Raw genomic sequence first — 13,550 nt, forward strand, 5'->3', positions numbered from 1 at the left:
ACCGGTGAGTGAGCTTTTTCTCTCTCTCCTCTCTCTCTCCCTGTCGCACCGTGTTGGCCTTTTCCCTCGCCTATTTTGTTTTGTTGTTGTTGTCTTCCCCTCCTGTCTCCTCCCAGGGCGAGGAAGGCAGGGATGACCATGCGGGATGCAAGATACACCCCGCCCCAGGGATAGGGGGGTGTACGTCATGCCGGTGGCACCCCGGCCTGAGATAACGGCGGGAGGAGTGTGGAGCGGAGGGGGCGGGGCCAGTCAGAATATCGCGCGCCCGATCCCCAATCGGCCTGATGAGGCGCGCGAGGGATAAAGGCGGCCGGTGACGATGGTTCGAGAGAGAGAGAATTACGGGCATGTCCGCATGTGTGTTTGTTTATGATTTTGGTTTGAGTTTTCATTAAATTATGATTTATATTGACAAGCCGGTTCTCGCCTCCTCCTTGCCCATCCTTTAACTGTTTTACACTCTTTTAGAGAAATTAAACTCTTTTAGAAAATATTTATCTGTTAGAAGTGCTGTCGAAGCATTTGACGCTGATAATAAGTGATATGTGACATTTACTCTTTTTAGAGCCATTTGTATAGTAATGAAAACATTTTCTGATGAAAATATAAGTACTGTTTGACTGTCAAATCTTACAGCAATGATGCTATGGTGTTCTGTGTGGTTGCTAGGGCATTACCATGTGGTTGCTAGGGTGTTCTGGGTGGATGCTAAGGCATTGCTAGGTGGTTATTCATTCACCCTCAAGTATCTATGATATTCTGGCCCCTAGACATGCCTCCAGTCCCTCCTGCAATTTAAGCCTATAGGACTTTTTGCCTGTTATATCATTTGCCATTCAAGGACAAGTGCAAGTCCAGTTATGCTCTAAATTTAAACTATGGTTCAAATTGCATTTCACAAGTTTACTGGTTCATATAGTCCTGGAGGGCATTAAGGGAAACGTATTTGGCATGCAGTCAATAATGGAGGGGCTTGAGCACAGGGTCCCCCGAGACTATCTGACTAAAGCAATAAATATAAAAACTATTATAAAAAGTAATTGGCATAGGTATTATGAAATATAAATGAGGATGTGGAGGGGTGATGGAAGACTAGTCACTGGTGTGAGGGAAACAGCTTCTTTGGCAGGCCTAGATGAACAAGCTCCTCCCAAACTTACATTATGAAATAGAATGTTTCAAGATAAGATGTTTCTGTTTGAAGTGTTACCTCTCTTGATAGCTGGAGTGACTAGTGGAATCGGCACCACGTGGGCCCCATCTGTGGTCAATGTGACCAATATGAGAGCCGTAGTCTGTAAAGAGAAGAGAACATACTCACTCAAAGAGCAAAGAAACGTTGCTTCAAAAGGCAGAAAATAGTATCCATTCACTAAGGCAGTTTCTTGAATAGATTTTGATTCTAACCTCTGAAGTTAATTGACGTGGTACCAGCACTCCCCTGCAAAGCAGTTGCCTGGACTGGGTCAGTGTGGTAGCCGGTGCGGGAGGCCCGAGAGATTGCTCCCCATTTGGAGATAATGGGACCCTCTCCGAAAGGAATGATGGGGTCTTCATCTTTCAGTCGCCTGTAGTGCTCAAACATATGTAGCCATCGTTTGCCACCACTCTCTCCATCCTGAGGAGAGTTAATCAGATATCAATTAGGAATCAGGTATCACTTAGGAACAGTATTTGCATCAAATTTAGCAAATATATTTTTGGCTAAAATATCTAGAACATTTATTAAATCAAAAGACCCATATTGGTCGGGCTCTAAAGAATAATGTTACAAAGTTAATTTAAATCTGAATAAGTGAATGTGATGTGACTCCACTTGTATCTGTGCTATTCATTTTTAATTCAGTTTAAGGGAATCAATAGTAATGAAAGCAAAAGTAAATTTAGCAATGAATCATAGTGAATGTACTCTGGGGTGACACCACTTGTACTGTACAAGCTACACATTCAATTTGAATTCACTTTAAGGAAATCAATAGCAATTTGCTACATCAATTAAAAAGTTGAATTCAATTGGACGGAATCAACAGGACTGCATCAGAGTAAACACATTTAAGAGTGAATCAGTGAGAATGTGATCTGAAGTGACTCCACTTTCACCTGCTGAACATTCATTTGTTATTCTGCTTAAGGGAATCAATAGGAATGTTTTACAGTACAAGTACATTTAGGAGTGAACTAGTGATAATGTGATCTGGAGTGAATCCAGTTCCAGCTACATGTTAATTTTTTATTCAGTTTGAGGAAATCAACAGGAATGTGTTATAGCACAAGTAAATGTAGGTGTGAATCAGTGAGAATGTGTTATAGCACAAGTACATTTAGGTGTGAATCAGTGAGAATGTGTTATAGCACAAGTACATTTAGGTGTGAATCAGTGAGAATGTGTTATAGCACAAGTACATTTAGGTGTGAATCAGTGAGAATGTGTTATAGCACAAGTAAATGTAGGTGTGAATCAGTGAGAATGTGTTATAGCACAAGTAAATGTAGGTGTGAATCAGTGAGAATGTGTTATAGCACAAGTACATTTAGGAGTGAATCAGTGAGAATGTGATCTGGGGTGACTCCACTTGCACCTGCTGCATGTTCATTTTTACTTCTGTTTGAGGAAGTCAATAGGAATGTGTAACAACTGAAGTAAATTTAGGAGTGAATAAGTGAGGATGTGATCTGGAGTGACTTCACCTGCACCTGCTACATGCACATTCTTAATTAAATTTGAGGGAATCAATAGGAATATGTTACAGTGCAAGTACATTTAGGAGTGAATCATTGAGAATCTGATCTGGAGTGACCCCACTTGCACCTGCTACATATTAATTTTTGTATTTGGTTCATAGTGCAGAACTTTTAACTTTAAAGGCTGAACTATATCTGGGACTCTTATTTTGAAAGGTTTGCACTTCACTGCTTCCAGCTGCTCATTCAAACAGATAAGGGAAATAAAATGTGCACACCTACAATACAACATAATGTAGTAATATAAACAATAAAAAGTAAACATTGTCATATTTCATCAACACTATATCATCATCATCAACAGTTGATCATTAATAATTGCTTTTCAAACATTTCCGATGTGGTCTAATGATTGCGAACGCTTCTGCAACAGCCGGAAACACTCACAAGCCCCCTGCATACTTGGAGAAAATACAACTGTTTTCACTCTGAAGGACACAGCGCATGCATCTGTCAACATGATCTGAGGTGTCTCCATTTGTACTTCACGTTCATATTGATTTAAATTGTGGGACTGAATTGCTGTTTCAAAGTAAGTACATTTAAAAGTGAATCAGTCTGAAAGCAATCTGAAGGGACTGAACTTTCACCTGCTACACATCCATATTAATTCACTTTAAGGGAAAAAAATTGAAATTTGTTATAAAGTACATTTAAAAGTACATCTGTTTGTGACCTGAGGAGTCTCCACTTGTACTGACTTACCATTGATATTGATTCAGTTTGAAGGAATCAACAGGACTGCATCAGAGAGTAAACACGTTTAAGAGTGAATCATTGTGAACGTGTCCCGAAATGACTCCTCTTATACCTGTTACACATTTATATTGATTGAAGGCAATCGATATGAATGTGTTACAGAGTAAACACACAGAAGAGTGAATCATTGAATGTCATCTTTAGTGGCTCCACTTACAGACTGCTTGGAACAGGAGTGGGATGACAAATGGTGGGGCTCTGACTCAAACGGGCTGATGGTGCCGCACGACCAGGGGGTGTATTGGGCAAGATTTTCTTCTCCACCATGACACTTACAAGTCATACACCCACCAACTACACCCTCTGGATGCTAAAGGAGGAGAAAGAGAAAGATGACAACATTCTATTTCACACCTACTAGCATGGAACAGGCTGCCAGTTTCAAAAAATGGGGGAGGAAAGAAACAATGCAAAGTGACTCAGCCTGTGTGGTGCCAAATCTTTCTCAGAGAGTTTGCGCACACTCTGGCTTCTTGCTTTGGATTTTTCACAGTTGCTGAGCAACGGTACCACTTAAAATAGCTTAACACACCTCAGATTGCAGCTTTAGTCCCAAAGTTATAAATTCGGAAAGAAACAACAAATTTAATTTAACACCACTTTAGCACAATGTAGGCGTGTGATGTAGTTTTACCATGACACACCTCTAAAAATGGCATATGATTAGTCATTACCTCTGGACACAAATCCACAGTGAAGACAGGAGACGATTGGGAGGGTCTGTTCACGTTGCCGTGGTGATGTGCCCACTGTTCCTGTTTGTGGCGATAGAGATCCTCATAGCCAAGATGAACATGGGCATATGAGTCCTACACAAAAGAAAGAAGATGAGACAGAAGATATAAATCTAAACAGAAATTACACATTTCAGATTTAAAGTAAACACTTGATCCTACAACTACACTTTCAACCCGATTCATGAGGGCAAATAGGGTTACTTAGTAAGTCAGTGCCCAAGTTGTCCAAACAAAACACTTGAATAAACACTAATAAAACTTGCCCTGTGCACTGCTGCTCTCTGCTCTGCTGCGCAGCAATAAGGACTGTCAAGCGAGTTGTATCGCTCTCTTAGTGGCGGCTGGCAAACGGACGAATGGAAAACCTCTGGAGGGAGAGAGTTACTCCGCCCACCATCCCTGGGGTACAGCGGCGGCCTCCATGCACGTCTGCTGTCATAGACGGGGGTGTACACGCCATGTGAGTGACTGTGAGATATGGAGGTGTATGTTGAGGGTGGTCCATAATGTGCAGGGCCTAATCTGTCTGGAGGCGGAACAGAGGGGTGCTGATCTGGATACAGAGGGCCCAGTGAAGGGGGCAACATGGACTCGGCCACATTGCTGGAACGAAGGAAGCGTGTGTTGCATGACTTGTAAGAAGGAACTGTGGAAGAAAAAAATAAAAGAGTTAGAAAGTGAAATGGATGTGTCTAAATATACCAGGCCCAGAATTAAGGACTTTGTCCCAAACAATGATCTTTAAAGGTCTTTTTGGAAGTTACATTGAAAAGAATAAATACCTTTAAAAAAATCAAACTTGACAATTTATTTTATTTTAACCTCTATATGAAAAATGGAATGCATTTCGACCCTAGGGTTAACCCTATCCCTAATGGTGTGTTCACATACATCACGAATCGAGCGTTTTGCGTGGCGCAATTACATTCAATGTCAATGCAAAGACGCAAATAGATGCGAATTGCGGTGGGCGGCGTTTATGAAGCGAATGGCGAAACGCGAAATCGCTTCATTCGCGTGTTCGCGCGAGTTGACATTTTTCAACTCGGGGCGAAAAATCCAAATGACGGGGTGACGCAAAAGCCTATCAGCATTGAGATTCTCTGGATGTCACTGACAAAAATGTATTAAAAAAATATTGTAGCAGTGTGTGGGCACCCGGAATTGTATGACACAATATCATACATGTACAGAGACCAGACGAAAAAAGACATCGCTTGGAGGAACGTGAGCGAGAAAGTTGATCTACCTGGTAAGTTCTGAAAATATGCGCGTCTACTTGATTCCAGCTATTGGTTGTACTTTACTATGAACCAAGTCGTAGAAGCCCCTCCTCCTGTCCTTTTCCGGAAGAGAAGGGGGAATACTCACGGGTTCGCGTTACTCACACAAACGCGAATTTAAACACACATTTATAATCCAGCGGTCAAACTCGCGTGAGAATTGCAAGGCGAAAAAATGTCCGCGTTGTATGTGAACGCACCATTAGTGTGATGTTGGTTTACATGCTGTAGGCATACATCATGATGTTTTGCATTATTATTTTATATAATATATTTTAATAAGTATTTAGTTTAATATTCTAACTTAAATAATTTTGACTCAACTTGCAGCCCTCTTAGAAGAGGCCCCCTAGTGGGCTATGACCAAAAGTAGGGGGAGTCGGACAGAGAGGAGAAACAGAATTTTTCACTCACTGGCAGGTTGGTGGGGGGGCAGGTCATAATGGGATCTCTGGTCATGAGAGTAATAAATCTCATGATGAGCTCTCGTTTGGACAGACCCGTGTTTGGGAGGACCACAGCATTCCTCTCTAGACACTAGAGAAACCAAGTGACTGACGGGATTTCTGGAAGAAAAACCAGAGAATCAAAGGTTGGCAAAGAAAATTATTTGTTTAGTCAACAATTTCATTTGTAGACTACTAATGATTCTAGACATACTTGATGAAAAAATTAAGACGTATACAGAGGTTAGCCAATTGTAGCAAATGTAATTTACAGTTACAGTGGCAAAGGAACAGTAGCTAAACCATGCAGCCTTTTTATTTCCAAGGGTCATGGTTTGGAATTGTTTTTTGCCAAACTAAACGGTTGCACTTTATTTTACAGTATGTGTATATACTTATAGTGTACTTACCCAAGAAACTACTGAGTAATATTAGAGTAATAAAACTTCCACTGACACAATTTTCAAAGAATTCTGTTATGCAAACCATTTTAAACAGGTAACAGAACTAGATTTTTACATTTTCTAAAAACAAAGTGAGTGGTGCTTTCCCTGGCGAAAAATCACCGGCATGATGCAAGGTGTTATGGGTGGTTGCTAGAGCCTTGCTATCCAGTTGCAAAGGTGTTCTGAGTGGTTTTTAACATTGCTCTGTGGTTGATTGTGTGTTCTTTCCCATGCAAACATCACCGTCTGCCGGAACCAGAAACATTTATCATGCTCTATAACTCTGCAAAACATTTAATAGCATCTACGCTAATATTATTCTATTTGTTTCCATGTCTCAACCTTGGGATTCATATCCAGAGGTTACCAGAGCCTGCCAGATCCACCTCCGTTCCTGCTTGGTGTCAGACTCCACTGCTATGTATCTCTGAGTAATGGTGACTAAATGCAGCTGGTGCCAGCCAGACATCACTTCAGTCTATTATGATGGACTTCAGAGAATGAACTAATGCCAACTACAACCATAAGGCATGGGATACTTCATATGCTACTGCCTGAACCTTCTACTTAGGATAGATCTCATTGAAATTACCTGCTGGTTAAACTGCGATGCACCTCACTGATCTTGCCTGCATCACCTTGGTCTAATGATGGACTACATTGTTAAAATGGAACTCACAATTAGGCTGCTTTGGTTAGGTCTGCCAGAACCAGAAACATCTATCATGATCTTATAACTCTGCATAAAATTGAATGGCATCTACGCTAATATTATTCTATTTGTTTCCATGTCTCAATCTCGGGATTCATATCCCGAGGTTACTAGAGTCCTCCAGATCCAGATCCGTACACCACTCTCTAGATCTGGTTGAATTGCGATGCACCTCCCTGATCTCTGCCTGCATCACCTTGGTCTAAGGATGGACTACACTCTTAAAATGGAATGCATAGGCAATCAATTATTTGCCAACAAAACCCTTCATCGGCCAACTAACAAAGGACAATTCATCAATGTGAACTTCTGCAGTTAATCCAGGCTGAAGTTCAAAGACATTAGTCATTAATCTTCCAGTTCATACAAAATCTTTGTATAAACACTGACCCTTATCACATACTGTACCTTCCTTCAAATTTTAAACCATGACCTGCACTGCACACAAATAACTAATATTGGCATTATATTCATGATGTTAGCCAGAGGGGAACTGGCCCTCACAGTGAGCCTGGTTTCTCCAAAGGTTATTTTCTCCATTAACCAACATTTTATTGAGTTTTTGTGTTCCTTGCGACAGTCGCCTTCGGCTTGCTCACTGGGGTTCTAAACACAATTATTATTTAATTTTGTAATTATTTATTTTTATAGAGTTAATGCATTTTCTGTAAAGCTGCTTTAAAATGATTTGTGTTGTGAAAGTGCTATACAAATAAAAATTACTTGACTTGAGCGTCTTGATGCCAGGGGTTATGGCTTGTTGCTAAGGTGTTCCTTTTCAGTTGCTAAGATGTTCTGAGTGTTTTTTAATGTTGCTACAGTATGTGGTTGGTAGGGTGAGCTTGGCTGCCCATGCAAGCATCACCTTCATGTGGCAGGGGTTATGGGTGGTTGCCAGAGCGTTGCTATACAGTTGCTAAGGTGTTCTTAGCAACTGAGTGGTTTTCAAAGGTTGCTATATGGTTACAAGGGTGTGCTTGCCCATGCAATTATCACCTTCATGATACCTGGGGTTACTGGGAGTCACCAGGGTGTTGCTTCTGTATGCAGTTGCTAAGGTTTTCTGAGTGGTATTTAATGTTGCTATGTGGTTGCTAGGGTGTTCTTGCCCATGCAAATATCATCAACTGTTTCCATCCAAGGTTTTTTTTACGACAAAAGGTGTAGCATCAAAAAGTTTACCAATATAGCTGATGGAGATGCAAATTATAGCTAAAATTTCACGTGTCGACATAATACTTCACCGTTTAACTCATCATGTCGCAAAAAACTGGTTTGAAAACACTTTTCTTCAAGAAAATTGGCATTAACGCAAAAATGTTGTGTCACATGACAGAATTTACCCCAATCGTTAGCCTGTGTTAATCATGACAACAAGGTATATACATCCTTACAAGCCAAGTTATTGTATGTGAATCATTACTCGCACTGTTATGAATTGGTCTTAACGGCATACCTGCACAGATCTGATGCAAACATATCTGCTTCATGACACTTCCAGGAGTGCCAAAACAAATATCTCGTATCATGCACCTGTCATTGACAAGTGCACAGAGAACAAATGAATGGCCACTCTTTATGATTAATTTAATCGCAGTAGCCATCCGTTTATTTATTAAAGTTGCTTCAATGTGCTTTTTGGAACACTAACATAGCCCAATTTTATAAAAAATATTGTTTAGCATACATTTGGAAAAATGCCGGCAAAATTCCCTGTATTAAAGTAAATAAATTACCAAAGGAATACATAATTACAATTTAAAAAATAATTCCCAAATGGAAAAAATTATATTGTTACGTCTATATACTTGCCTTTTCTTTACACAAATTTAAATTATCCTTACCCTGTTCTGTAGAGGAAAAAAGTCAGCTGAATGACATTCTCAGAATGTTCTACACTTTTTTCAAGACTATAAACCATCAGAACTATTTGTTCAATGCTGAGTGCATTTTCAGAAAAATAGCTTTTGAACATTTTTAAACTTTTACCTCGAATCACATTTGCTGAGCTTCTTCAGAAAATATAAATTGCATTATGACACTAAAATTAATTAATCAAGTTCAGTTGGTCGTTAAAAGTTGCTGGACAAATGTGCGGGACATAATGCAGTTAAAATAGCCTATTGAATATCTGTAATGTATCATGTAAACCCTGATATTTCACCGCATACATTTTTCTTTAATAGCTGTGCACACAGCACATAAACATCGACGAATGGTCCTTACACTAAGACTGAAAGTTTCCCCCACTACTTGGTGCAGGTTGTCAGCTTGAACAGGGCCATGATGATTCGGGTGGATTTGGGACATCTGGGAGGCGAAAGGTACACAATTAGTACTATACATACATTTCTGTATGGAAACGGCTTAAGGGCAGATTTATTTTTCGTTAAACCAAAACTTATGTGACAAAGTATTTTTTTAAGCATTCCATCATCATGCACACCTTTTTTATCGATAAAAGGCCATTTGAATGGAAACAGGCAGAAGATGACAAATTTTGCAAAAACATTTTACGCATTTTCAATTTGTCGATAAAAAAAAGCGTGGGAGTGGGAGGAAACAAGGTTATTGTTATGATACCAAGGGTTATGGCAGGTTGTGGTGTTCTGAATGGTGTTCTGAATGGTTTTCATTGATGCTTGCTATGGCTTGCTAATAAAATGCATCTTACTGTTCTAGGCTGGAATCAGGTAGTCCATTAGCACAGTTGGGAAGTGATTGTTCATCCTGGTGTTCTCCACCTCTAGGGATCAGCTGAGTTGGAGATGAGTCCTCTGAGGTTGGGTCAACTTCCTCATTGTTCTTCAGAACTTCTGTTCCCACCTCTGACCCTACTTCTTTGGTGCCCACTTTGGGCATAACTGCTGGAACTGACAGGAAGGGCCTCACCACTCCACTGGCTTTCCTATTCCTCATTCTGTACCTGAAAAGAGAGAGATCTCGTGAGAGTGATGAAGAAAGAAAATGTGATGATGAGAGTAAGGAAGAGGCACAACCGCATTCTGTGTGTTGGTGTGATAGTGTGGGTGAACATGAATAAGAATAAGCAACATGGAGACGTGGGAAGTGGGAGGTACCATACTTGTGTGCCAGTGCTTGTTTGTACATTACAGCACGAGACAGCCTGAGTTAGTGTGTGCGTGAATAAGAGAACAAGGCAAAATGAAGTATTTCAGCACGAAAACACTAAATCCTTAGTGAATTATGTTCTCACTTTTCTAGCTCGTCCTGTGTGTGGGCAAAAGTGCAACTGGCTCCTCTCGGGCAGCCACCCTGTTGCCGTAAGTCCCTGCACATACTGGTCTTGTACTTGGTGTTTGGCTGAGCCTGTACAAATAGAACATAATGCACAAAGCTGTTTCAGGATCAGCTAGAATTACAGTGAATGACTGTATTGACTGTTTTGGAAAAAATCTGATTTAGAGGTATTAAAGATCAGTCTTTACCTGAGGGCTGTCATGGCTCTTTTTGCTGAAGTTTTGAATGAATTCCACCAGCCCATGGACAACAACTTTCACAGCCAGTAACACACTCTCCAGTTCTGCCCAGGATGGAGTAGTCGCATCTAAACACACACACACACACACACACACACACACACACACACACACACACACACACACAAATGTATTTATAAGTAGTCCTTGCAAAGTAATACTTTTGCTCATACTTATGGTCAGGGGCGCATTACTGCACAGGTTTACAAGGGTTGAAGCCCATGGGCCAACAACTTCCAGGGGGCCACCCCTTTCTCTCCCCTAAATGTTTGTGGGAAGAGCGCATCTGAACGTGTTCAGCGAAAGGTGCTGATTTAAACAAGAAGATGGTGTGCAACAGTGATTTGAACAAACCCCTAACCCAAAATATCAAACCTTGGTGTGTAACCCATCCCGTTCATAAATGAATGCTACTTTAAATCATGTGGCTTGAGAAGAGATGTACTACTATTAACCTAAGCAATCATACAGACAAATCACCTGGCAGAGCAAAAATGTGTGAAAAGCTCCCATAGACTTACATTGAAGGAAGGACCTCAGCCATATCTGGTTACAACACCTACTAGTGCACTCCCTAACAACCACCCAGAACAAACTAACAATTACCCAGTAATCCCTAGCAACCACCCAGTAACTACCTTGCAACCACCCAAAACACCCTAGGAACCACCTCGTTACTCCCTAGCAACCACCAAGTAAATCGACAACAACCATCCAAAACACCCTAGCAATGAACTAATAACTCCCTAACAGCCACACAGAACACCCTAGGAACCACATAGTAACTCCCTAATGACCATAAAAACCCTAGCAACCAACTTATAACTCCCAAACAACCAGCCATAACACCCTAGCAACCACATAGTAACTCTCAAGTTACCATCTAAAACACAGTAAACACCTAGTATTTTCCTAACAATCACCCAGAACACCCTAACAACAACCTATAAACTCCCTAGAAACCAGCCAAATTACCCTAGCAACCAACATGTAAGTCCATAACAACCAGCCAGAACTCTAGCAACCACCCAATACACTGTAGCAACGAGGGCTTGGCGATATGTCTTAAAAAATATTTTTTTCAGCCTATTGACGATGTTCAATATATTTAGATAATTATTTATTTGCTCTAAAATGTCTCAAAAGTGTTTTTGTTTTTTTTGTTGTTTGTCTGTTGTTTTATCAGAGGAACCCTCATTTCATCCAAACAGCCATTGTAGCCAAGTACATTAAATATTTAAAAGATATTAAATTAAAATATAATAATTCGTTTTTCATAATATAAACACAAGGGAGGATGAAATTCAATCATTTTAATTGATATGCCCTTTATATTTATATTTCATACACAATTATACAACATTTAACAAAAAGCATTATTTACTTTCAAATGTTTTTACTGTGCAAAGCTACTTCACTGACTTATTTTTTAAACCCCAGTTGAACATTGCTTAATACTAAATTATGAATGTGGGACACATTTGGATTATTATTATAATATAATGCTGAATTATCATTATTATTCTGATTATTAGATTTGCGTTATACAAAAGTAATGTATTTCTGTCCTGTTTACTTTATTTTCACCTTGGGGCTTTTATTTTGACACTGAAATCCTGCAGTATTTACTTCAACTTCACAAGGAGCTTTTATTTCGACACAGAAAAGGCAATAGACCTTTTTCACACTCCGGATGCGTTCCACTTCACTTTTAACATCAACTGGCCAACTCCCCTAAGCACTTCCCCTCGGGAGAATCCCTGCCGCAATTTTGTAAGTCCGTTCCACTTTGTTATGTGAGCGAGGGAAGTTTCTGTTGACAGACCCTCAACCCATCGATTTGGCCGAGGGAGTGAGCCTGCTCTGATGTATGCTTCAGGCAGCTCCATATCCCACAATGCAACTCGATTGTGACATGACAGCAGATTGCACTTCATAAACCACACATCTCTAATGTATGATGGAAGTGAATTTAGGTCAATTAAGCAGTTTAGAAAAGTTATATTGAGATTTAACAGGATAATACTTGTAGCTACCTTAAACTGTTTATCACACAGTTATAGCCTATGTGTTCATTGTCACGTTAACATTTTCGTTTGTGTAGATCTTGATTAATCCATTCTAACAATTAATTCTAATGAAAAACAAATACATGCTCCAAGTGATCAAGGGTTTAGGGTGTTCCAGTTAAACCCATTGCACGTCTTCTGCCAGTAGTGGACACTTGCGCAACGTAAGCAGTGACGTACATCCGAGTCCATGAGACGGATACAAATTTGAAATGGAACGCAGCCCGGGTTTTGGAACGCGGAAGTAAACAAATGCAGAGTAAACTTCGACCGCGGTGAATGGGAGATCACAGCAAATATTATTTTCACTTACTTATTTGCACCAAGACCAAAAGAAAAAATCCACTATTACACTTGAATGACATTCCAGAAGAGAAAAAAACAGAGAGCGGTGGATTAAGACAGATGGGAGAAGATGCCAAATTTACTGTCACTCTCTGAGCAGCTGTAATAGAATCCTCCTCACAGCTGTGGTAATTAGTTCTTTAAAACTGATTCCAGGGTATTATAACACAAAGCATAATGTTATAATCTTATTCGCAAAATTAAATCAATTAAATTAAATCAATCAATTAAAACAATGATCATATAAAAAAGTTAGCTAGATTTACGCTGCTAAATGAGGCGAAAACGCATCATCACAGTCTGTGAAAAAGGTCTGTGTATTTAACAGTTTACACTTTACAATGTTCTGCATTACATGAAACGCTGTAATCTCCTTTTCAGTTATTCTGTGCTACGTGTGTAGATTTGTATAATAACTGTTAAAGATCACTAATGTTTGGAATCGCGTGAATGCTTGAACCTGCATTACTTTGATTTCACAATGCACGTGATCTGATCTGACAGAGCC

General features: G+C 39.9%; 1 protein-coding gene across 2 annotated transcripts in view; it reads right to left on the reverse strand.

Moving 5' to 3' along the window:
- LOC127635687 (roquin-2-like) overlaps positions 1-13,550 on the reverse strand; it is a 47,983-nt gene that overhangs the window by 11,726 nt on the left and 22,707 nt on the right. For both annotated transcript variants that reach the window (XM_052115896.1, XM_052115895.1), the window contains exons 8-16: positions 10,578-10,696; positions 10,346-10,458; positions 9,803-10,054; positions 5,939-6,090; positions 4,505-4,887; positions 4,179-4,313; positions 3,662-3,814; positions 1,411-1,621; positions 1,214-1,298 (exon numbers count right to left, since the gene is read on the reverse strand). In XM_052115896.1, the coding sequence (XP_051971856.1) occupies positions 1,214-1,298; positions 1,411-1,621; positions 3,662-3,814; positions 4,179-4,313; positions 4,505-4,887; positions 5,939-6,090; positions 9,803-10,054; positions 10,346-10,458; positions 10,578-10,696 (1,603 nt within the window). The remainder of the gene's footprint in view (positions 1-1,213; positions 1,299-1,410; positions 1,622-3,661; positions 3,815-4,178; positions 4,314-4,504; positions 4,888-5,938; positions 6,091-9,802; positions 10,055-10,345; positions 10,459-10,577; positions 10,697-13,550) is intronic.

The sequence above is a fragment of the Xyrauchen texanus genome, chromosome 43, assembly GCF_025860055.1.
Source record: "Xyrauchen texanus isolate HMW12.3.18 chromosome 43, RBS_HiC_50CHRs, whole genome shotgun sequence".
In the NCBI taxonomy this organism is placed as follows: domain Eukaryota; kingdom Metazoa; phylum Chordata; class Actinopteri; order Cypriniformes; family Catostomidae; genus Xyrauchen; species Xyrauchen texanus.